At 37.9% G+C, this 25,192-nt stretch overlaps 2 protein-coding genes and 1 pseudogene across 6 annotated transcripts; 2 read left to right on the top strand and 1 right to left on the bottom strand.

The window, feature by feature from the left end:
- Positions 1-2,812: 2,812 nt before the first annotated feature.
- Positions 2,813-8,592, top strand: LOC122073925 (B3 domain-containing protein REM16-like). Of its 4 annotated transcripts, none has more exons than XR_006138925.1 (6): positions 2,814-3,190; positions 3,283-3,823; positions 3,920-4,167; positions 4,262-4,716; positions 7,139-7,215; positions 8,513-8,592. XR_006138925.1 is itself a non-coding variant. In XM_042638642.1 (5 exons), exons 1-4 carry the CDS (start codon positions 3,095-3,097, stop codon positions 4,688-4,690), a joined length of 1,260 nt encoding a protein of 419 aa, XP_042494576.1. In that variant the 5' UTR covers positions 2,813-3,094; the 3' UTR covers positions 4,691-4,716; positions 7,139-7,508. The 4 variants fall into 4 exon arrangements, 2 of the variants coding, with proteins under 2 accessions (XP_042494576.1, XP_042494575.1); XR_006138926.1 differs by lacking the exon at positions 8,513-8,592 and adding an exon at positions 8,438-8,488; XM_042638642.1 differs by lacking the exon at positions 8,513-8,592 and having other exon boundaries at positions 2,813-3,190; positions 3,974-4,167; positions 7,139-7,508.
- On the top strand, positions 8,438-10,955 carry LOC122073926 (putative B3 domain-containing protein Os03g0621600). Of its 2 annotated transcripts, none has more exons than XM_042638643.1 (4): positions 8,438-8,592; positions 9,585-9,978; positions 10,059-10,189; positions 10,331-10,955. In XM_042638643.1, exons 1-4 carry the CDS (start codon positions 8,446-8,448, stop codon positions 10,760-10,762), a joined length of 1,104 nt encoding a protein of 367 aa, XP_042494577.1. In that variant the 5' UTR covers positions 8,438-8,445; the 3' UTR covers positions 10,763-10,955. The 2 variants fall into 2 exon arrangements, with proteins under 2 accessions (XP_042494577.1, XP_042494578.1); XM_042638644.1 differs by lacking the exon at positions 8,438-8,592 and adding an exon at positions 8,908-9,409.
- Positions 10,956-12,999: 2,044 nt separating this feature from the next.
- On the bottom strand, positions 13,000-24,466 carry LOC122074149 (annotated as a pseudogene).
- Between the last annotated feature and the right edge of the window lie 726 nt (positions 24,467-25,192).

The following is a 25,192-nucleotide window of genomic DNA, read 5'->3' as shown; positions in this document are numbered from 1 at the left end:
AGAATAATGTATGTAGGAGTGTCTAGGACACTACAGCTTGTCATTCTTAGCAATGATGATATGGATATTTTTATGCTTCTTTAGAGTGTCATTCTTCACAAGTGGAAACGTTTTACCTGTGGTTTCTCTTATGTATTCCTATTTTCGCCTCCACATCCTCTGTAGCCACTGCACCGGTGTAGTGAGCATCCGGTGCTTGGGAGCCCCTTGGGGTGTGTCTAGATGCTCCCGGTCCTTGGATGCTCACTCCACCATTGTAGGCCACAGAGGATGTGGACTCCTATTTCTCCAATTTGGTAGTAAGTGAATCTGCTTAGGGCTTTGTTGTTTCTAGAGATATGCTAAAGTCCCTTTGGTCATTTTTTTCTCCCTTGCTGATGGTCATGCCTAGGGGATCCAGCTCTTCCCCATAGAGCTCAGGGATCAGAAAGTGATCCCACAGTTGGGATGACCTTGGCATGCGTCTTGAGAACACCCTAGTCGTGGGATCACTCTCTGGTCCTTGGGTTCTATAGAGAGGAATCCTATCGTGCCGTGGGTGGATAAGACATTCTTTGTATATTCCCCATCTTGGTATGGTAAGACGTTTAAAATCTTGTGCATCTTTTTTATTTAAAAGTTAACCTTTGCTGATCTATAGCAAGAAAAAAGGCAAAGGGTTTTGAAAATATCACCGAAACACCCTTAGCATTGCTGACTGATGAAACTGCTTTGAAATTGATACAAATTTCAGAATTGGGTGTGTTTTTTTATCATTAGAAACCAGTATTAGAAGATGGTGTGTAAACGACTAAACGGTAGGGCAAAGTGGACTTACCCAGTACCCACTTAAAAACTCTTTTTTAACATATTTCTGACCAAATTAGTGCCTAATTTTCATTTAATTAGTCTAATTAAATATTGCTAGGGACAACCTTTCCAACAATATATGTTTCATGAAAGTCAGGTTTATGGGTCTCCCAACAACACTCTCTCTCTTGTCTCTCTCTCTCTCTCTTACCACCGTGGGAAAGGACCACTTGGACCAAACACCCACTCTTTGGTAGCCGAAAGGTATAGTTTCGTGATGGTTTTGATCCCCTTCATTTGTCCCAGTTGCAAGCACATGAATCCAAGACTGATATCCAATTGTTTCGGGCACCTATCAGTAGGGTGTTAATTTCAAGCCCAGATTGGCAGGCCCAATTCTTTAAAGTCTGAATCCGCATGACCTGATTAATAAATGTGTTGGGTTCAAGCGAAGGCCATTTATAATTGGTCATTCTCAGTACAAGAATGCAACTCGATGGACGCTCAACTGAGACTGAGAGATTATTAGCCTAACTCAACTCCATATATTTAAAACCTGATTATTAGTAACCAGATTAAGGCCCGATATTCAACCGATAATTTATAAATAGGACTATATCTAACATGTGAGGTTACCCCTTGTTATGTTATGAAAAAAAGGACTCTGTTCGAGAGTATGGATCCAATACCCAGACTTAGGTTGTGGTGAAATAATCACCTCCCACATCCAATGAAAGGTTCAAATCCTTTCTCTATTGATGCTTTTGTTAGGGCACTTGTAGAGTTGTAGTTTTGTTTAACTTAGACGCACCAGTGAGTATCATTGGAATACTCTAGGGTGGCACTTGTAGTTCAAAGCACATGCACTTTGCATGCATGTCAATTGGAGCAGTCTTAACAAGCTAGGCATTCTCGGCCACTTGTAATTGTGTAACCATGAATTGCAGTTCCTATCTGTAAACAACCTTTAATTGAGCAACCCGATATCATCTTATCATCTTATGAATTTATAAAAGGAAGCTATAAAGTCCAGAGGTGGATCAGCTGCTCTATTAAACAAAAGAAAGAGAAATTTAATAATAATAATGATGGTTGATGGCACCTATTCAAAGCCTTTCAAGGACAGGCAGATTTCCTGTATGGTTATTATCGTAAACTATTTTTTCTGAATTCATTCAGAAACTCAATTCTGTCTAGAACTCATTTTGAAATCTAATTCTTCTTTATTCTCTTGTTTCATGATGCATTTTTAATGTCTTAATCTGGTAGACAAGTTCATATTCTGCCGTTCTAATATTTGGAATCAAGCCCTTTAATTTCAGGCTTAGTGCACTACAATTTCATCAACTGAGCGAGGCAGTTGTTGTGGGATAATCTTATCTCCGGCCATTAATGTATGATTCTCTTAATGATAAACACGTGATTATACTAAACAACGCCATGTACCTGGGTAGAAACCAAATTTTATTCCCTCCCAAACTCGTACTAAGAAAGACGTTATGAGGGCTTTCAAAAACCGCTTTTGGAGTTGTTTGGTTCCACTAGGATGACCTTCATAAGTGAGCATCATACTTCCCATGAATGATCATATTACAAAGGATGTGTTTCAAATCTGAGTTTACCTCAACACTTAAACTCAGATTTGAGTAACCTTTTTACCACCTAGTATAAAAGGAGAAAGCGGAAAGGCGTTCTCTACGGAAGCCAATATCTCAACCCGCGAAAACATGTACTAGCCTTAAGGCAACCAAACGATTTTTCAGAAAGAAATATAATTCAGAAGAATGTTTATCAAAAGATTGACATTCATATCCGATACATACACCATTTGATTTACCGAACCAAACACCCCCTTAAAAACAAGATTGCTCCGATATGGTTCTTATGGGTTTGATTCTAACCCGAATAGGTATGGGTTGCTGGATCTTACTTGGCCTGGGTTTATCCGGTCTACCGGATGGATGGACCATGGGTTCCTCCGTCTTATCGATTTGAATTTTGAACGTTCTTTCTTTGTATCATTTCTTCTGCAAAATAAATAATCACGAGAGGTTCTTCTTCTGGTTCTTGTTCTGGTACTCGAGGAAGTTGCAGGTGCGGCGGCTTCGGAAGCTAACCCATGTCCAGTGGCCATTGAGAGTGAAAACGTGCTTGTAACTCACTAATTACATGGTTTCCACCTGGTTACTGGTTAAGCTGCAAGCCGACGAGAATTAATTTCTGCTTCAACCTTCACCTCTTATTCTCTCGCCATTCCTTTTTTCTTTTTCTTCTTCTGTGGTCTCTTTGGAGTAGTCGAAACAAAATGGAGGAACCTTGCATTCATGAATATGTTTACTGGAAGGAATTTCAGTCCAAGCGATTCTTCAAGATTCTGACTCAGGGTTTCGATCTCCAGCTAGTAAGTTTAATTTTAACTCTTTAATTTCTCTTGATTTCTGGGTATATGTGTGTTTTATTGATGATTTTTTCCATGTTCTGTGATGATTTCAGAGCATTCCAAATAAGTTCGTTCAGAATGTCAAGGATCTCTGTGGAACCGTTAGTTTGAAAGGTCCTGCTAGGAAGACTTGGGAGGTGGAGTTAAATAAGACCCAAGATGGCTTATTTTTCCAAAATGGATGGTCGCAGTTCGTAAAAGATAATTGTCTGGAGGAAGGGAACCTGTTGGTGTTCAGATTTACTGGGCATTTACATTTCGATGTATCTATTTTCGACAACGAAAGCTTCTGTGAGAAAGCTTGTTCTTTTTTCGTGGAAAATCATGGCTGCCGTGGTACCAAAAGATCAAGGGATAATTGTGAGGAACTTGCACCTTCAGCCCCTCATTCACCCACCCGAGGGGGGGCACCCACATCATCGAAGAAGCATCGAAGTGGAAGGGTGAATTCATACCAAACGCGGGGGCAAACATCTACTCAGCGTGCTCCCTCTAAAGCTCCTGTTGCAAGGGTTGGGACACAGTGTCGGAGCACTAGAACCATCACTGCCAAGAAGAAAATCAGGAGTGAAGAGCACGAATCTTCTAGTTCTGGTACCAAATCCTTTTGCTCTTTTTTTTGTTCACCTCTACTGTGCATAGTTTTCTGTTCTGAATTTCTGATTTGCTTGTCCATTGCTCGATTGGAAGGTTCTGATTTCAGTGATGAACTAAGTGAAGGCTTTTCTTCAAGTGATGAATCAGATGAAGCAGGTGAAATTCCACCAGGCTTCAAGTACAGTGTCCGTGAACATAAATCGGGTAGAAGGCCTGCAACTGAAGAAGAGAAGATAAAAGTTCGGAAATTGGCCGACGAGGCCCTTGGTGCTTCCTCGAATGTGAGCTTGAGCTTCTTGGTTGTCATGCGACAGACCCATGTTTATAGACGATTTAGTTTGGTAATTATAAAGCTGAGCACTGTTTCTATGGTTTGGGCATGTGTATAACTTTATTTCCTAGTCATCTACTATACTAAAACGTTGTATGTTGCAGACGCTCCCTTCCGACCTCACGAAGCATTTTTCTTCAAAGTGCAGAAATTGCATTCTCTGCTGTGAAGGCCATAAAAAGCTTGTTATGTTTAGACCCAGAAAAAGCCGTGTTGGTGGAGGGTTTTCGAGGGGTTGGGCGGATTTTGTTTTCGAGAATAACATAGAGGAAGATGACATTTGTTTGTTTGAGCTTGTTGAACCAGTGCAAAAGCAGGCGGAGCAGGATATTGTCTTCAATGTCCGCATCTTTCGAGTGGTTGAAGAGGTGGTTCCCCTAACTTGCCTCAGAATTCCTCAGCCGTGTAGCAGCACAAGGAAAATTCAGAGCAGTGGCGCTTCTGGGCATGGGCGTGGCCGTGGCCGTGGTCGTGGTCGTGGTCGTGGGCGAGGAAAAGGGCGTGGGCGTGCGCGCGGTAGAGGAAAAGGTTGAGGGCGTTGGCGTAGCTTGAGTTCCTTGTAAGCTTCCTTTCTCCACCCTATATTCCCTGTTATTGGGATGCTATATTCATGTAGAAGGCCCTTTTCACGGAGGGAATCCAATTTGGGGTTTTGATTATTATGAGTGGGTGTAAGCAGCATTAGTTTTAATCTTTCACTAGGCTGAAGTTCATTTTGGAACCACGGAACTGAAATACTTAATGTCTATGCTAAGAGATTGAGCCTCGATTTCTGCAGCATTAGTTGTGACTTGTTTGCAACTTGGGCTGTACAAACCTGATTGCCTGAAAGGCAAAATCTGCAATGACCCAGTTTTGATTGTTTCTTAAGGATGGGCTAGTGTTGAAGCCTCTTTGTGACCTGTCCCAAACTGAAATTGAGCTCAAATATGTTGCATAATAATACATATGTTCAGACTTATGGATGCATTTCTAGATGTATATTGCACTTAAATGCTTCTGTGATTTAGATGGAAGCATGGTTCAAATAAGTGGAATCAAATGGATTGGCATAGACCGAATCCGGTTTAGGCTGATTTTAATGTAGAACTAGTTTAACTAAGAACCAACTCTCTAGGAGGACCAATAATCTTAGCCCTCTTTGGTATCAGTTTTCTTTTTGATTTTTACCTATTTAACACAAATCATTAATGAAAACCATTTTTTATTAAAACATAAAAATGATTTGGTAACTACTTGATAAAAATGAATTTTTTGTGAAAAATAGTTTGGTATCCCTATGAGAAAAATAGTTTTTTGAAAAATTGGTGAAGAGATGTTCCCTTCACCCATCTTTCTTATAACTCTTTCTCCACTTTAGACTGAAGAAGAGGGGGGCAAGAGGCTCGGATTTCTAATTACAAAGCAAATGATTACTCTACCCCTCCATATTAGGACTTTAAGCATGTGCTCATTAAAGTTCCCACAAAAATAACTAAAAATCAATTTTGGCCAAAACACATAAATGACTCTTGATCTCTTTTTGGTTTTTGTGTTTTATCAATTTTTTTTAAATAGAAACAAGCTCCATAAATGATACCAAAAAACCGTTTTTGTGAATAAAAATAAAAAAGAAAAAATGATACCAAAGAGGGCCTAAGAACCAACGGCAACTTTCAGCAGTAATATCAATCTTCAAATGTCTCTCAGGTCTAGATCAAACCACAGAAAATAATTTAGAAAATAGGAAATCGATGGAGGGAAAAGAATGGGGAAAGAAGATAGGGATAGGGAAGGATGGATACTTTGAGCGTCTCACTCTCACTCTCACCTAGACCTCCCACCTCAAGGTCTCTCACCTTACACTGCCTCTCACTGCAACCATGGCTAAACAAACAAGCTTATTAAACAAGAAAGGAAACTAAATAAAGTAGATACTAACAAAATAGAAATACAAAGTAAGAGGATTGTCCCCAAAAATAGAGACTAAAGATCAAACAAGGTCTTCTAGAAGAATCCATCAGGTTAACCATCACTCCAGCAGTCCATATGGGGGCCCATCACCGTTCAGTCTGAGGAGGACTACTTATCTTCTTCTTATTCCTTTTCTATTTTTGTTCTTCCCTATCAATCGATCCCTGTGATGTGCTTGATCTGTTGCTGGTTTGAAAACCAACTGGTGTTGTTCGATTGAAAATATACTTCTGAAGATCCTGTTTGAAAACCTGTCCAATCAATCCCTTTTGCACAATCCTGTGTTTTGCTTATCATGTAGTTGTTTCAACCTAGTTCTTTTGCATGTGGGGTCTAGATGTTCTTGATCGGGTTACTAGCTTCCTACTGTATCTTCTTAATAGAAGTTGTTTGCTTTCCTCTTTCTTCTCAATTTTAGTTGTTAGAAGAAGAAAGGAAATAGATGTTCAGAAACAAAGCTACAAAATGAAGCATGCACAAAACCTTTTTTACGAGATTGAACAACACCATTTCTTGGCAATTACCGTGTGATTTTGGTTAGGTCGTCCTAAATGAATCTGTGTACCATGTATAGCTAATGATGATGACATTTGCAAGATTCTTTGATGCATGATAATACTCTCCACCCTTTTTTCTGAGGTCTACACGGGCACACAGACTTAAACATATGTATGCATGAACTGATTCACACATGAAAATTAAAATACATCGTCGGGAAACATATCAGACGTGAGAAACATTCCAGTACCTGGCCCAGCTCTTCCTGACTCAAAATCGGGAAGATCTCTGGCTAGGCTCAGACTATGGTTGGTTGTTGCCATTGTCTTTGTGCTTCTACACTTTGGATTGGACTTCAACTGGCCCCCATCCATCTAATTGCCCAAACCTCTGCAGTAGATAACTACAGTACACATTTTATTAGATTTCCGCTCTTATTTTTTTTTTTTTATCAGATTTCAGTTCATGATATTTATATGTTCTCTATGCTGTAATAATCATTCTAATGTGGCTCCATTGTTGTCTTTCAGATGTTAACCTCCGTTTCGATTTGAAGTGCCTACTCCAACACAAGCTGATGTGTTACATGTGCTATATGCTGTTAATGGTAACAATTTTTATTTTAGGTCGTGATCTCATTAAGAGTGGCACTTCAATGGCTTTGCTTGTACACCTTAATTAACCTCTCCTTGGCCGGACTGCCTGTGGGGTCAATCCCAGATAGCTGAGCATGAATAAGCTCCCCTGGTTCTTCCCAACTTTTTAGAGGCTTAGATACTGCTTTGAGTACTTAGATATTATTACCAAGACCAGGAATGTTTTTTTGGCTTGGTGCTTTCTTTCATACTTTATATTGTAATTGGACCTGCATTGGTTTCATGATGCATTTTTATTTCATGATATGGTTTCTATGGCTAGACGTTATGACAGTGCCGCACACACTCTTGCACATTTACAATTTCAGACAAGATTAGGTTGATGGAAGTTCTTTGGGTTGTGCAACTTAGCAAAATATTTAGAATCCAAAGCTTCCTTGGTCTGTGTAAGTTTTTGCAGTAACTGTAGAGAGACGTTGTGGCTGGTTTTGGTCCACGCTTTGGGAAACTAAAATGGGAACTTGTGGAATCATTACCTTCTAAATTTAGTTATTAAATTAAGGGGAGACTTCCCTGCGGTGGCAGAGTGCAATTTAACTCTGACATGGGTTATTTTATAATTTTCTCTTTCATGTTCTGAATAAGTGGATCTCCAGTTGAGGATACCTTTTTTAGGACATTCATGGAGAACCCTCTCCCTTAAATTAAATTATATTTATAAAAATAAAGTAGCTACACAATCATGAATATGTCAAAAAATTTCCGTTTTTTAGAACTTATTTCCATTTTGAAAGCAGTTTTATTAAAAAGTGGTCTTTGATTTCCATCACAGTCCACATAATAATAAGTCCTCTTGGGCAACTATTGGCCACATGGCAGATGAGGTGAGGCCCGAATTTTCTAGGACAGTATGATCGAGGGGTCGCTACTTCAAAGTTGGAGATCTAGCATAAAAATCTTCCATTCCTTTGAATTCCTTGCAATATGGTCCCATATATATGATAGGAGCTCTGAATTACTTCTATGCACACATTCATTGTTTCTTGAATTCCTCTTTAGTCCTCTTTAGCCACAACTGAATTCCTTTCTAATACTTAGAATAGAAAGGAGTTAAAGCCTCTGCTCTTCCACATAAGGAACAGAGTGTATATATTTACCAAGGACAAACCTTTTCTTTGAAGAAAATCAAGAATTTGAATGCAGCCCTTTTTTATTTTTGGTGGAAAAATGCAGCCCATTTGATGCCACACAGGAGAAGAAAGCTATGCTACCCTTGTACTAACTTTGGCTTTCCACATTGCTTTGAAGGGGAAGTTGTTATCACCTTCTGGCAAGAGGTCCTCTCTGGAGTATCTGAAAGATTCCATCATTTGCTTTTACCAGATGAGGTAACGGTTCTCAGACATAGTAGTTAAATCCATTTAAGAGAGAAAGATGAATGAAATGGTAAACGGAATGATGGGTACAGCAGTGACATTGTTGGGTCCTCCCAGAAATGGACGAATCTCATAATGTAGTCCAGCTTGCAGTGTCATCTTTGGGCAAAAAGGAGCACTCCCAGTGTCAGTAAAGTAATCAATCAATAGTCCATCGACCCATATTGGAGAAAACAAACAAATTAGCCAGTTCCTGGGCCCTCAGACTGTCAGACCTGAAATCTAAATCTTTTAGTTTTGGTAGAAATCTAACTCGATTCAACTTTAGATTTTGAAACGGTAGAAGCTCAGATGTGAGTGTCATGTCCTGGCAAGACAATCCTTACTTCCGACCGTTGGAAATTAACCAAACGTTCCCAACGGAGTTGTACACTAGCCGTTGAGCCAGTTATATGTATAATCCTTTGTGTGTAAATGCCATTAGTTGCTTTTCCCAGTGCAGCAGGCGCAAGTGTCAGTTGGTGGTTTTGTCTTTTTAAGAGTTTATCGGTTTTGAATGGGTTCAGAATTCGGAGGCTTGCCATTGTTAAGCCCCGTTCGAGGTAAAAAGTGTCCTTGTGTTTTTTAAATCCCCCAGTGGATGACAATAGAGGCGTGCTTCTCTCTGTGTCTTTGCGTCTTCATCTCTTAAGGGCATACTGGGAAGAACCCAACTTGCTTCTTCCTTTTCTGCGTCTTTCTCCTCATTCGCAACTTTCCAATGGTTAAAGAGCGACGAACTAGACCTTCCTTTTTCAAAGTCCTCCTGGGTGACTTCTCAAGAAGACTGGTGAGAACTGGAAAAAACCCACCAACCCCCAATCATCTTTCTCTTCAAACATCTGTAGTGTTTGAGTGATCTTTAGACATTTGTAGTTCTTTGAGTGACCCTTTCTGTTTTCATAAGATATTTTCTCTGGAAGCATACAATTAGCTGACTTGAATTAGTCTATTGTTTTTTACAGAAAATACCACCAGATTTCGTGAAGCATTTCAAGGGGAATCGGCACAAAAAGTTCATTCTTCAAAGTACTAATGGGAAATCATGGCGAGTGAGGTTGAAGAAGATCAACAATAGCTGGTTTCTTCAAAGGGGTTGGCAGCATTTCGTGATGTACCACTCTTTACAAGTTGGGGAATTCTTGGTTTTCAAATTTAATGGCAAATCTAAGTTTTGGGTCACAGTATATGACAGAAGTGCTTGTGAAAAGGAATTGCCTTTAGCCAAGAGGAGGAACTGCGATCATGATGAAGAAAAACCCATCTACCACATAAAGAAAGAAGAAGATGAAGATGAGGAGGAGGAGGAAGCAATAGCTAAACCCAACAAGGCCGCTGTAGTTCCTTGGAAAGCAAATTGTGAGTTCTTGGGCCTATTCTTCTTTTTTGAGAAAGAAATAGCTGCCAACTTAGGATCATAACCCATTTGCACTTTGTAGGTGGAGCCGTTGTGCCGGCGGTGGAAAGAGGGATTAAAGGTAACAAAGAGCTTCAAGCAGTTATTAGCTCATTCAAAACAGAGCACCCACATTTCATACATGTTCTGAGGCACTCCAGAAGATACTATGTTGTGAGTTTCCGTCTAGAACTGGTCTCCATCTTGTCTCTTTGGATGTTTCACAATTCTATTGCAGTACGCAAGAGAGAGAGAGAGACCCATTACAACCTCCTTACCTTCTGCAATTAACAGTTTTCATGTGGTGCTTGCTAGACTGTTCCAAGGGCTCTGGCATATAAGTTTGGCCTAGTAGGGAAGGGGAGCACGGTGCTTGAGGTTCCTGATGGGAGGATTTCACAGAGAGTGAAGATATCTCAGAAGAAAGATGGTCGCATCAGCCTTACTACTGGGTGGTTTGTATTTCAGAAGGCAAACAATATGGCAAACGGCGATGCTTGTATCTTTGAGTTTATCGAAAGAGGAATGGACAATGCAATCTGTGTTCACATATTCCGAGCTCCACCACCACCACCACCGCCAGAAATTGTGGTGGTGGACCCAGGCAGCTGCTGTGCATCAGCCACTGAAACTGATACTGAAACTATTCAAATGTTGACTTATGGGAATGGATCAGATGATGAAACTGGAATAGCCAGAGGGAACAACAAAATCTATTGTGACCCTTCACAACAAAATCTATTGTGACCCTCTGTACTTTAATGGTTAACTCTAATTGCCACATTTCAAGCTTCAACAATGAGTCTAATTAGTCATTCTGTGTAATAGGTATGTCAAAAAGTGTCAGGTTGGTCTGGTTTTCTTCATTGTTTTTGGTTTTGCATATGCCGGGTCAGATTGAAACCAAAGTAATATATCAGTTTCTTATCCGTTGGATGCACACGCGCATTCTCATTGGCCCCGGTGCTGTTGCAGGGCCACGCAGTCTGGTAGTGATCTACCTTGATCTTTTTTATTGGTCCTGATTTTGGTCCAAACTTTCGGTTTCAATTGGCCCGGTTAGCTTCAAACGGTCAGCTCACTTTTGGTTAGAATGACCAAAATTATCACAGCCTACAGTATTTATACTTCAGCAATCTTGGGAGTTGGGACTCATTCAAAAACATTCTCATGTACTTGAAAATTTTAATGGCATCCAATTGACAATGGAAGGTGATATTTTCCAAGATCACAAGATTAACTCGAGTCATTGATTTTTACATTTTAAAATCTAATCAGTAGTATTTAGAGTTGATGATATGCATGCATATGTGTATTTATACAGATGGGAGGTATTTGATTGAAATGTGCTGTAATGGTTAGAGTATTAGTACACATGCATGGAGATACATAGAACGTGTGTGAATAAAGATGGAGGTAGACTAGTTACCTTGTGGCATTTAAAAAAATAATAGACTTTTGTAACAATAATAATCACCAAATTTTAATAATAGAATAAATTTGTTACCATATATGATTGAATCCACACAATTATGATAAAACATAATTTTTGACAAATTGACATGGACAAATTAGCCACATCACACCCTCCAAATGGCATCGATGAAATTGTTTGAAGAGAGAGTCGCTAGAACTTAAAAGACTAATTTTGAAGTGCCACTCAATTTAGTGCACACTTTCTACCAATAAAAAAAAAAAAATTAGTGCACAATTTTTTTTTCTTTGGGGGTGGGGGGCTAAGGTGGGGTTTGGTTTTGGAATTTAAGTTGTGTTTGGTATGTATTCTTGAAATGTATTCCAGCTTGAAACTTTTATTATGAGTCGAGAACCTTAGAATTTACACCTCTACAAAAAATTTCAGTTCCATTGGATGTGTGTCATGAGGATTTTTGGGCTTTAAACAAGAAGTGGGTGGGCACATAAGGAACAAAATTTCTATGCATAATAAATTTCAGCCATATTTATGAACTGTCATTTATATGCATAAAAAGCCTCTATATTTTAGGTTGCCATTGGAATAAAAAAAAAAGCTTGGGCCTCCAAAGTAAGCACTTCTCTAGAAAGAACACTATCCACTAGTGTGTCTAGACCTAAACATGACGGATACAAAAAGGTCACAATACCCCACATTGAAGATGCTCACGTCCACAGTCTCTTACCCATACTTCTGTAGGGTTCTTTTTTCTTTTCATACCAAATATTATCCAAATAACCTAATCCAGATCCATTCCAGAATTTAAAATTATCACTTAGTAAGTTTGCTAAACATATAATGTCATATGCAAACAACCCATTGAAGCATCTTCTAAGAAATGCTCACACCTATCAAGAGCGAGGAGGCCATGGAAAACTGTGTTGACACCCTTATCCATTGATGACTGATCGCAATAACTCAATTGTTAGGCCCAACAGTTGACTCTGTAGATATGATAAAGCTATAACTTTCTTAGTTCTCATGGTCATCACACCCAAAGTGTCATCTGTTGCCCTGTGGCCCCAGTTGTCTAAAAATAAAAATAAAAACAGAATTAATTCAACATCCTATATGGGCGATGATTAAATGGGAAAAAAATTGGGAACTGATCAAAGCTAGCTCACAGCCAAGTCTTGCTCATTAGACATTAATGTTAGTGCACATAGGATATTACTATCACTAGATGGTTAATATTGTAGCTTCTGTCTGGAACACATTAAGGCTAAAAAGTTATCACAATTTTCACTGAGATTGTGGAATTAGCCTTGATCTACTCTGCAACCAGATCCGACATTGACATATATTGTCCTTCAGCTGCATAAAAAAGAATACCGATATCTGTTAAGTGTATCCACATTGTATTTATTGAAGCAATTAGTCCATGATAAACTAATTTATTGTAGCTCTATGCATCACTAATTTATTGTTTGTTATATTTTATATATGTTGTCTTTTTCATTATTTCTAAATTAATTTTTACAACAACAGTCTAATGCAACCACAGACTTACCTAACTTCTTTGTGCTGCCACAGTTTCAGTAAATCGGTATATGAATACTTTCAACTCAGTAGGGCTCTTCTTAACTAGCTCAAAAATGCAAATATCACCTTCTTCCAAATTATTCTCCTGTACAAACACTTTCCACCCCTTAAATATCTTGGTGGAGCCTCCTAGTACTGAATGGCAGTACATATGCCACCTTCCACCATCTGGAACCTGAAGTGTGACTTCCTGATGGGTCTCTGTGATAAAAGTCCTGGCAATGCTTCTCGGCACATTCTGCAGAAATAATAGAAATTAAATGCTTGAACTTTGTTAGATTAAGAATGCAATGGAAACAAAGTTGAACAAAAGTTTAGGCATGAATTGCTTTTGCCCTTGCTTCTGCAAGGAAATGTATGTGCCCACAAATATGATATTTGGTTTCCTTCACTAATCCAATATAAAAGTATAAAGCAGTAACTTTGAGCTAGTTCAAGTTTGAATCTCACCAAAATAAAATGACCAGACACATAAGATGGCTGCATTTTCACAGTGCAGAAGGGGTTAGTTGACTTGAAAGCTGTGGCTGCTTGGAGTTGTCGTTCTCTTTCCCATTCCAGAATAGGCCTTTTTGACACCGAATCCTTTGCATGAACAAACCTTCGAGCATAAGGAATGTTCTCATTCTTTTCTTGTTTCAACATCAAACCACTTCTTTCTGCATTTTTGTAGACCAAATTATGTGAAATAGTCTGCAACTCATCAGACTGCATTATATCAGGAAAGAATCTGTAATACATGGAAATGATGGATTTACCTCCACCTCTACTTTTAGCCATCCACTGCTCTTCTGGTTCATCACTCATCACCTTTCTTGAAGTAACAGTAGTTTGGCTCGGCCTTGGAGGAACATCAAAGAAGTCTTCCATTTCTTCAATTTGACATCCACCTTTAGGATTGTTTTCTTCATAATCCTTAGTGTCACATGGATATTCGATCTCACAAGCCGTCGTATCAAAGATACAAACATAGAAATTTGAATTCCCATCATATCTGAAAACTAAAAAGTGATTCTCAAATATAGAATGATATTCTACAAATTCCTGCCAGCCTTTATCAAACCAAACCTCCCTATTGGACTTCCTTAATCCTATAGACCAGATTTTACCACTGGGAACCTTGAGAACTGCAATGTCGGAGAGTTCGTCTCTGAATTCCCTGATAAACTTTCTAGGAATCCTCTAAGAGAGGGAAGAGGGGGAAAACCAAGTAAGTTTCATATAATTTATATAAGAAAATTCAATTAGCGCTCACTAATCTTAGACAGTTCTAAATAATATCTACAGATGCTGGCACTAAGGTCTTTAATGCTTTCTAATAGGAGTACTTCAATTCTCTGTAAAATGGCACTAGCTGAATGTCCCTTCATAACAACTCAAATCAGTGGTCTGGAGAAATAAATGAGTTATTTTATTGAACATAGTTGGAATAACACCTAGTCACCTAGCGAGTTAGAAATATATCAAAACAAATAATTAAGATGATAAAGCATAATTTTAAGCACTTTCAGTGATTAAAGTTTATAGGGAGAACCCGCTTTTTACAAATGTTGAAATTTATATAGATTATTGGGGTAAACATCTAGAAACTCAACAGGTGAATATATCAATTTCGGGTAATTGAAAAAAGGTTCAACTTATTATCCTACTTTTTTTTTTTTTTTTTTTTTGGGAGGAGGGCGACAAGAAATTATCATCAAAATAAAAGATAAAAATGTATGGCCTGAAATATCTAAATGAGACCAAATCAAAGAGCTCTCTTATTTCTAATGAAAAAAGATATTGAAATTGCTAATCAAAAAAATTCAAAACACTTGTGTCACAAGAATTCGGCAAAATTTTGGATACATATATTAGATTTCTTACAGCACATTAGATGAAGAAGCTTTCTGGGTGTCAAGGGCACTACCACTCAGTTATCTACAGAAAGTTGAGCGGTCACAAAGAACTTCATCATCAGACCTCACCTCCATCTCATCAATTCCACTAGGGAATACACATTTAACTAAGAATCTGAGAGTTCTTCCTTCAGAGATAGGGTTCAGAACTGAATTGTAGATGTCATAAACCACATCCAGGTAGTCATGCTTGTCTGGGTCTACCAATTTCTGTTCCACATGCCCAATAATCAATGGTGTACACTTCCATTGTTTATACAAGACTTGTAGGGCTGCCATGAATGGTTAATAATGCAGCAAAAATTAGTTGCTATAGAATGTATAGGCTTTAGTTCATATAGCATTTGCCACCCACATGTTTATACCCACATTAGGACAAAGAGACAAATATGTCTGTGATCCTCCTAATCACTACATTCTTTATATTTAAGATGAATAATGGATGTAAGATCAGCTTCTCTTTCATCTTTCTACTTTCTACCCATTAAGAAATCAAAACACCCAGATGAAAAAAAATCCTCTCAAGTAGATTGATGAGTTTGATAATGTAAGGAATTAGATGAAGGATCAATTGTAAATTTGGATAACCAACTCTAAAAATCATATAATGCTTCACCATGGAATAATTCCATTCCAATTTCAATCACTAAACCCTAGAAGTAAAACATATATCAGAAACAGAAAACAAGAGAGAGAGAGAGAGACAGAGACAGAGAGATTACTAGCTGTCGATATCGAATATTGGCCTGAAGAATGATCTTGAAGAAATGACATCTTCTCGGCAGGCGACTGAGGCTGTTAGAGACTTCTCTAGTTCTCCGGTGACGGAGCATTGCATCGGCCACCAGGGAAGGTTTAAGAGAGTGAATATTTTGCCTGTGCTAGGGCTCGACTGAGGAGAATAAAGCTACGAAGAGGATGGACTCATGAAGAAACGATTTTGAAATGGAATACGAACCATCATCATCCATCGTTTCATTACTCTTACAAACATCTTCGGATTCCAGATAACTCCTTCAAGTTGCTCACGGCTGCTCGTGACTGTTGAACTTGATTGTGATTTGACATGTACGGTCAAATCGATGAAGAACCACAGCATATACAAGATTTGAATTTGAAACTAGCCGTTTACACTGAAATCGTGAAGTCGTTTAGTAACGATTCGATTCTGGTTTTAATTTTCAGACCGGTTAATTAAATAGTTTTGTTCGGTTTTAACAGTTTTAACCGTTTAATTCTCGTTTTTAAATCGAATTAACATCGTCAAAATCGAATTATTTACAGTGTTAAAACCGACCCGTTTAAACCATTTAAGGAAGAAAAAATGACCATAGAGGCTGTCCAATCGCCTATTCAATATTTTACTCCTATTATATACGTATGTAGTTAAAACCTGACCCCTTCAATGCCTCATTGCTCATTGAATTTGATACAAAACTGAAGTTTTTATCAACAAAGGCAAATTTCAATAGGCATACGAATAAATTAGCAAACTAGCTGCTAACCGTATGGATTAAACTATGATCAAAACCATGTAAAATCTCAAAATCTACATTGTTTGAAAATCGTGAAATCAGAACCGTTTATTAAACTGTTATAGTTTCGAAAAGTGTAACCATTTAGTAAACAATTCGATTTTGGTTTCAACCAAATAAATGTGAATCGAATCGAATCGTACCATATACACTAAAATCGAATCGATTAACACCCTTAACTTTGAATGCTAAATTACTTTTTTATTTTTATTTTTTTTAACCATAACCCAACCCTGAGTCCCCTTAGCTCACAAGTCTGCCCCAAGATTGGGTAGAGAATGTCTCAGCCCATTGCTACCCTTGAAGCCAGAGGTTGAACTGGAATGGGCCGGGTTGGCCTTGATTAAACCTGTTATTGCCATTTCATATATTTATCTACGTCATAAAAACTAGTTTTTTTTTTTATTATTATTATTCATTTTGAATTGTAGGCTATTCTGAGGCCCTCCTTTTTTATAATTTGTAATTTGCTTGCATTTATTATAATTTTACCTCATATATATATATATATATATATATATATACTTAAACTTGGGGATAGGGTTTCTCACACACAACACCAATGGAAGTGCAGAGAATGGTAGAATTGAGATCATCTATAGCACATCCAATGATCAAGAATGCCTTGGATTGTGCTTCAGCACCTTGAACTACATATCTAAATGTTACTAGTTATTGGATGTGCACTACACACCCAGTAGCTTTAGCTCTTCAGAGGAGACCTATCAAAAAATGGTATCATTCACATGAGACACATGGAGAAAGTGAGTGAGAGAGACCCTATGTGAAAGGTTGATGGTATATAGGTGGTGTGGGAAACTTTTTCCTATAATGTTGTTTGTATTCATTTTGAATGGTAAATAATTCTAAAAAGTTGTGATAAATTGATGCTGTTGTTATTTTTGTAATTATTACTTAACATGATTATATAACTAATCAAGCGAAAAAAAAAATGGAACAACGTCGCGGAAGGTGATGCTTGGGTGATTAAGTTGGTTGGAGGAGGAGCAACAAATACAGCACATGTTCACATACTCCGAGCAATTCAAACCATAGAACAGAACCCACTAAATCAACTGATATTGTCATCTGGGAGTTTTGATGGAATCTGAACTTTCAGGAAATATTGTCCTTACCTACTTGAAAACGTTAATTATTTTGATGAAGATTTGAACAACTACAGGAAAAGGTGTTCCCGAACAATATATTTCTACAAAAAAAAAAAAGTGAACAATATAAATGATTGAATCACCATTAAATTTATAAATAAATAACCTCATACAGATCCAGTCCAGAATTTATGAGTATCACATAGAAACTTAGCTATCCCATTGAAGCATCTTCTAAGAAATATTCATAAGAAATATTCAAACTTATCAAGAGCCAGGAGGCCATGACCCATTGGGTTGCCAACCCCATCCATTGATGACTTCTCACAATAACTCATTAGTTTGACCAACAATTATCCTTCTACCAGACTCTGTAGATTGACAAAACTGGAACTTTCTCAAACCTCATGGTCATCACACCCTAAATCTTATGTTACCCTGTGGACCTAATGGTCTAAAAACTAGAATATAAAATTAAATCAATATCCTATATTAGAGATAATTAAAACGAAAAGGATGATTTACATTAACCTCCGTTTTCGTTTATCCAAATTACATAATCCCCCTGAAAATTAAAAAATTACATTTAAATTCACAAAATTGACACCGCTAGAGTAGTGTTAGTTTTAGAATAAAAAATGACAAAATTACCCTTCCTCCTCTTCTTCGTTTCTTAATTTCAATTCAAGTAGTGTAATTTGAATTCTCTGGTTTTCTTTAACCTCGGTTGAAATTACTGTCTCTTATTGTGATTATGCTCTTCTGATTCTTTATTTTCATATTTTCTCCATGACCCATTTGGGAAAATCATCAGTACCAAGCTCTTCTAGGGTTTATCGGATTCATTTCTCACTCATAGAGAAATCTCCAAATAGTATGCGGAGAAGCTCTACAGGCGAAGTTATCTCCACCGGAGAGATACTCCTCTCCAAAGACTCTAGCCTTTGCCATTTCTTGTCGCGAGATTAAGACTGACAAACCAGTGCTCAAATTCACCATAAGAACAATAGCAGCTGAAGTAGAGGAAGACCTGCTCAACACTTCAAGCTCCATCTGCGAACCAAAACTGAAACTGAAATAAGAATGGACAGATTGTGGGTTTGCGTTCGTGAGCTCGGGCCCGAGACCACTGGACTTGGTGAGAAGCCAAGCTTTGTTATGCTCTGAACAATTACCATTATCTTTTACCCCTTGGTTTGGATCCTTTGGGCGACTAACACGCCTTCGTATGGGAAGAACACAACAAAAACCAAGTTCCTAAATCATTTTCCTTTTACAGAGCTTAAACCTAGTTTTGCTCTCGTTATCAACAAATTCATCATCTACAAAGAAAGAAGCAGGAGTCACTTCGCACCAATTGAGCCATTCAAAGAGTCGTTACAGTAAATGCAGCTACCTTCGGAGGAACTCATTTGAAGCAGATCTCAAGAAACACACAGAAACCCAGAAACCGTAAAGGAGAAAAACTGAAAAAGCGAGGAGAAAGACAAAAGTAAAATAAAGAGAGCAAAACTGAGAGCTGCTTTGCTTGGAGGAGAGGCGATGATTTGCATAAGGGTAATTTACAGCGCCACCCCTGGAGAATGCCATAATTATAAGAACACCCTCTCTGTTTCACCAAATTAGACTCAGACCCCCTACCGACAGTCACTGTTAAGGTATATAATGAAATGACGCTTTTGCCCTTATGATTAAAACAGTGATAAGTTACTCATTTTCATTATCTCAAAAATACCCCTCTTTACCATTTTACCATTTTACCCTTTCATTTCGCTTCTCTCCATACCTGCGACCAATGGGTTCAGACGAGTATTGTTAATTACGTCGCCGATGAATACTTCTCCTTTTGTCTCTGGTGAGAAGTGGGCTTCCCCTCGCTGCCATTTTAGGTCTTTGGCGAGAAGGTTTTTTTTTTCTTCTATATTTTTCCCTATCGTGTCACTCTGCCTTTCGTCTCCTTTCGTCTTTGGCGGGAGTGCGCCTCCGAAAAGGCTTTCTCTGTTATTCTCCTTGCGTTCAGTCAAAGGTACCAATCTTCATATCTTCTTGTCTCTCTCGCTCTTTGTCGACTCTGTTTTAATCTTTCGTGGTGCTTTGGTTAATGATGTTTTCAATCATAGTTTCAGGTGAACACATCGGCTGCGCATTGGTAGCTTTCTCCTCGACCAACAGAGATTCATTCTTATGAGTTCTTTCTCTATAAATAGTTGTCTGTTATGTTGTTAGGATTCAAGTGATCAATTTTCCTTTTTCTTTGAGTAATTATGTTTTGTTCTGTATTTTGTTGTTGCAAGTTCGAGATTTTGTTCGTTCTGCATTGTATGACCCGAAGCATGGATATTTTTCTCAAAGATCAGGTTCAGTTGGAGTGCTCAAGAACAGCATCAAGTTCAATCAGCTTGAAGGTACACTCAGATTGAATAGAAGAGCCCCCCTATTTCTTGTTTGAGACTCAGATGGAGTTTTGAGAACAACCTGTCCTTGTTCCCATTGACTGAATTGGTATTTCAGCGTATGACTCTTATTGCTGATTTCATTTTGGGATATCCCCTGTTCTTTTGGATTACAATATAATTATCAAGTTGTGATTCCAACTTTTGGGATTGAAATCCAGTTCAGTTTATTCCTGAGATAATGATGTGCTAAAAAGGTTCAAGGGTTTCTCTGGAGCCTTGTCGCCGGCATGTCTTGTTTACACAAACCCTAAATTTGATCTCTGCCTTGATTTTTATGATAATTGGGAGCTTGGTTAATATTCAAAGAAGCACTGTAGACATCGGATAGAGGCTTCAACAGTAATGCCAATGAAACTGAGGACAACGCTACCTTCATATCTCTCTGTCTCTGTCTCTCTCTCTCTCACTATCTCTCTCCCAACGGATGAAGGTAGAAGCCTTCCTCTGACACTTTCAAACTCCTCATAATGGTTTTGTTGGAATAGAGAAGGGAAGAACAACCGATAAGGGGAGGAGATTATTATTATAAAGAGAAAAATATTCTCAAAGTTGATCTAGCGAGAGTTGTGACACCCTGACTTTGGTCGCCGTCCGACCGATGCCGCTGCCGCTGCGTTGAACAATCACTGGTGTGGTCCAACAATTACAATTTGGGTTAAATAAATATTAACCTATTGCAAGGGTATTATTGGTACTTCGTATTTTATAAGGGCATTTTGGTATTTAAAATAAAATATAATTGCTGACATCAGCAAATAAGGTATATTCCTTAACGGTGACTGACGGTAGGGGATCTGAGTCTAATTTGGTGAAACAGAGGGGGTGTTCTTATAATTATGGCATTCTCCAGGGGGTGGCACTGTAAATTACCCTTTGCATAAAAGACAAGAGAGTGAGAGAGGTACGAGGTGGTGTGATTAAATTGGTTTTAAATATCTTCAGGAAATGTTTGTTTTCCCATTAACTGGAGAAGGTGCGAGCGACTAGTCTAGACTGCAGAGATGCATATGGTCCCCAAACCCAGAGATGACTTCGACTGCGGAGGCTTCGTCGGAGAGAGGTACAATCGCCTGAGAGCTTCCAGGAACCCTGCAAACAAAAATTCAAATGAGGGCAGGTGTGCTGACCACAATAAGGGTAAAATCGGATTTTCAAAAAAAATCTATCCAGTTAACGGACTGACTATGTAAAGATGCAAACGGTGTCAAGTTTTTGGGTTTAAATATAATTTTTCAATTTTCAAGAGGATTATGTAATTTGAACAAACGATAGGGAGGTTGATATAAATCACCCAAAGGAAAAATGTTGTGAACTGTTCAAAGCTAGCTCAGAGCCAAGTGCCCATAGGAAATTACCATCACTAGATGGTTCATATTGTAGCTTCTCATCTAAAATACATTAAGGGTAAAAGGTTACCACGATTTTCAGTGAGATTATGGAATAATATCATTGGGAAAAAAGTATGCACCCTGCCATGAAGATCTTTAGCCTTGATCTACACTGCAGCCAGGTCTGACATTAACCTACATTGTTCTTCATCTGCATTAAAATAATTACCCAAATCCTTAGTTACTGCATCCACAATGTTTTTGCTGAAGCAATAAGGGTGTGATTTACAACACTGTTTTATCACCATGCATCATTAATCTATAATTTTATTCAATTTTTTTATGTTTTGACTTTTAAATTGTTTCTAAATTTACATTTTACAGTTACAATCTAATGCAACCACGGACTTACCTAACTTCGTTGTGCTGCCACATTATCAGAGAATCGATATATGAACACTTTCAACTCAACAGGGCTCTTCTTAACTAGCTCAAAGACGCAAATATCACCTTCTTCCAAATTATTCTCCTGTACAAACTCTTTCCACCCCTTTGCCATCCTGGTGAAGCCTTTAGGTGATGGTGATGAACAGAAGTCCACATGCCACCGTTTTCCATCTGGTACCAAGAGTGTGACTCCATAATAGTTACATGTCACAAATGTCCTGGCAAACCTTACTGGCACATTCTGCGGAAATCATAGAAAATGAATGCTTGAACTTTATTAGATTAAATACAACCGAAAAAAAGAAACTAATGTTTAGGCATTAATCTTTTTTGCCCCTGCTTCTGCAAGGAAAAGTATGTGGTCTACCCACAAAGATGATATTTAGTTTCCTTCGCTAGTCAAATATAAAAGTGGAAAGCAGTAGATTATATGATGAGTGACAAGTACAACATACTCAAACTTCAAGCTAGTTCAAGTTTGGAGCTCACCACAAAAAAACGACCAGACACATAAGATGGCTGCATTTTCACAGTGCAGAAAGGGTTTGTAGACTTGAAAGCTGCGGCTGCTTGGAGTTGTTGTTCTCTTTCCCAGGCCAGAATAGGCCTCTTTGACACAGAATTCTTTGCATGTACAAACCTTTGAGCATAAGTTATGTTCTCATTCTTTTCTTGTTTCAACTTCAAACCACTTCTTTCTGCATTTTTGTAGACCAAATTATGTGAAATGGTCTGCAACTCATCAAACTGCATTATATCAGGAAAGAGTCTGTAATACATGGAAATGATTGATTACCTCTGCCTCTACTTTTAGCCATCCCTTGCTCTTCTGGTTCATCACTCATCACCTTTCTTGAAGCAACAGTAGTTTGGCTTGGCCTTTCATTGGGCTTCTTTTGTTTTTTCAACCTCAAACCATTTCTTTCTGAATTTTTGTATAGCAAATTATGTGAAATAGTCCGCAGTTCATCAAACTGCATTATATCAGGAAAGAGTATGTAATACATGGAAATGATGGATTGCCTCTACCTCTACTTGCCTCTACCTCTACTTTTAGCCATTCGTTGCTCTGCTGGTTCATCACTCATCACCTTTCTTGAAGCAACAGTAGTTTGGCCTGGCCTTGGAGGAACATCAAAGATTTCTTCCATTTCTTCAATTTTACATCCACCTTTAGGATTGTTTTCTTCATAGTCCGTAATGTCACACGGATATTAGATCTCACAAGCCGTTGAATCAAAGATACAAACATAGAATTTTGAATTCCCATCATATCTGAAAACTAAAAAGTGACTCTCAAATATAGAATGATATTCTACAAATTCCTGCCAGCCTTTATCAAACCAAACCTCCCCATTGGATTTCCTTAATCCTATAGACCAGATTTTACCACTGGGAACCTTGAGAACTGCAATGTCAGAGAGTTCATCTCCGAATTCCCTGATAAACTCTCTAGGAATCCTCTAAGAGACGGAAGAAAGGAAAACCATGTAAGTTCCATATAATTTATATAAGAAAATCCAATTATTGTTCTCAAATAATAGATAGTTCTAAACAATATCTACTGATGCTGGCACTAAGGTCCGCAATGCCTTCTAATAGGAGTACTTCAATTCTCTGTAAAAATGGCAGTAGCTGAATGTTGTCCCATCATAACAACTCGCATCAGTGGTCTGGATAAATAATATAAGGTATTTTATTGAAAATAGTTGGGATAACATCTAGTGAGTTACAAATAATAAAGATGTAAGAATAATTTTAAGCAATTTTTCAGTAATTAAAAGGTGGAAGGGAAAAACCACTTATTCTGATTTTGACAAATGCTTAAATTGATATAATTAATAGGGTAATATCTAGAAACTCAAGAAGTGACCAGATCAATTTTGGGTAATTGAAAAAAAATTCAACTTATTATCCTAATTATCATCAAAATAAAAGATGGAGATAGGCTTTATACTTTTACATTTTAATTTTCACTCTTGAGATTCAACAAAGAGGGCCACAACCCTATTATTTCTCTATTACTCCTGAATTGATCCAGTCTATAACAGATATATAATCTTCAACTTTTTGTAACTAATCAATCAATTCTGTACAGATTTGTTCATTACAACTCCAGCAAATTATACAATTTGGCTAATTTTTGACCAAGTAAATATCACATCAACCCTTTATGTTCTTTCAACTTATTTCTTATTCTTAGTAACATAGGAGAAAAAAAAAAGTCTTTCTGGGTATATTAACAAGAGAGGGGAGATAGAGAGATTACCAGTCGTCGACATAGAATATTGGACTGGAGAATGATCTTAAAGAAATGAAATCCTCTAGCCAGGAGATCGGGGCTATTAGAGACTTTCCCATTTCTCCGGTAACGGCGCATTGCATCGACCACCAGGGAAGGTTTAAGAAATCGACCTTTTTGGCTGTGCTAGGGCTAGACTGAGACTGAAGATTGCAAGTGCCCAACTCCACGCCACAAAAATCTAAGAAGGAGATGAAACGAAAGAGGAACTTTCCCATTTTGAGCTGGAATGCGAACCATCATCCATCGTTTCACTACTCTTTGAAACTTCTGCGGACTCCCGAGTTCTCAAGTTGCTCAGTCGGCTGGCTACTGTTGGGCTGCCACCAGCAGATCCGTTGTCACGAGTCTCGCTTTGAAACCTTACTGGAAGTTAAAACGGGAAAATGGTCTTTGCGCCAAGACTCAATGGGGTAAAATGACTGCCTTACCCCAGCATGAAATGTAAAATAACAGAATATTGTTAGGAGTAATATCAAAGGCGCTTGGGATAATAGATTTAGGTCTTGTTATATACTAATGCTAATCCGGATCAGATCGGATCGATGCATATCGGTTAGTTTTCTCCTTGCTTTTTAAAAAAAAAATTACATTTATTTATAGTAACGATATGGGTAATTGATTCAGATCAATCAAGTATATATATAATACATTCAATACAATCTATACAATATTGATACTTGAAACCATGCCCAAAGTCTCTCATTCGAAGTGAATTCAAACATATTTGGAGAGAAGTTAATTGACCGATAGATTTTAGGACTTCTTTTTAGACAACTAATATAGAGGTTCTATCACTTTGGATTTCAACTATGGTCTAACTCTAAACTCTTTAATCAAAGGGAATTCAGATTATAGTATTTATTTTTTAGAGTAATTCATGTTTTTTATTTTTTTGGCCTCTTGTATAGAACTCTTTAATAAAAAAGAATTCGGATTATAGTATTTATTTTCTAGAGTAATTTATGGTTTTTTTTTTTTTTTTTTCTGGCTTCTTGTATAGCACGGCATATCTTGCTTGTTTTTAGGAATGGTATAATTCATTTATTAGTAGCGTGGAGGATTAGAAACATGACTATTGCTTTT

This window comes from Macadamia integrifolia, chromosome 3, assembly GCF_013358625.1.
Source record: "Macadamia integrifolia cultivar HAES 741 chromosome 3, SCU_Mint_v3, whole genome shotgun sequence".
NCBI lineage: Eukaryota > Viridiplantae > Streptophyta > Magnoliopsida > Proteales > Proteaceae > Macadamia > Macadamia integrifolia.
The sequence above is the reverse complement of the archived record's forward strand: the minus strand, read 5'-3'. Positions and strand labels throughout refer to the sequence as shown.

Bases quoted from the DNA above. Each gene is read 5' to 3' on its own strand.
- LOC122073925 (XM_042638641.1), top strand. From the start codon at position 3,095: ATGGAGGAACCTTGCATTCATGAATATGTTTACTGGAAGGAATTTCAG. The intron at 3,191-3,282 runs GTAAGTTTAATT...TGATGATTTCAG, and splicing joins AGGGTTTCGATCTCCAGCTA to AGCATTCCAAATAAGTTCGT. The intron at 4,168-4,261 runs GTAATTATAAAG...TGTATGTTGCAG, and splicing joins TTTATAGACGATTTAGTTTG to ACGCTCCCTTCCGACCTCAC.
- LOC122073926 (XM_042638643.1), top strand. From the start codon at position 8,446: ATGCCACACAGGAGAAGAAAGCTATGCTACCCTTGTACTAACTTTGGC. The intron at 9,979-10,058 runs GTGAGTTCTTGG...TGCACTTTGTAG, and splicing joins AGTTCCTTGGAAAGCAAATT to GTGGAGCCGTTGTGCCGGCG. The intron at 10,190-10,330 runs GTGAGTTTCCGT...GGTGCTTGCTAG, and splicing joins ACTCCAGAAGATACTATGTT to ACTGTTCCAAGGGCTCTGGC.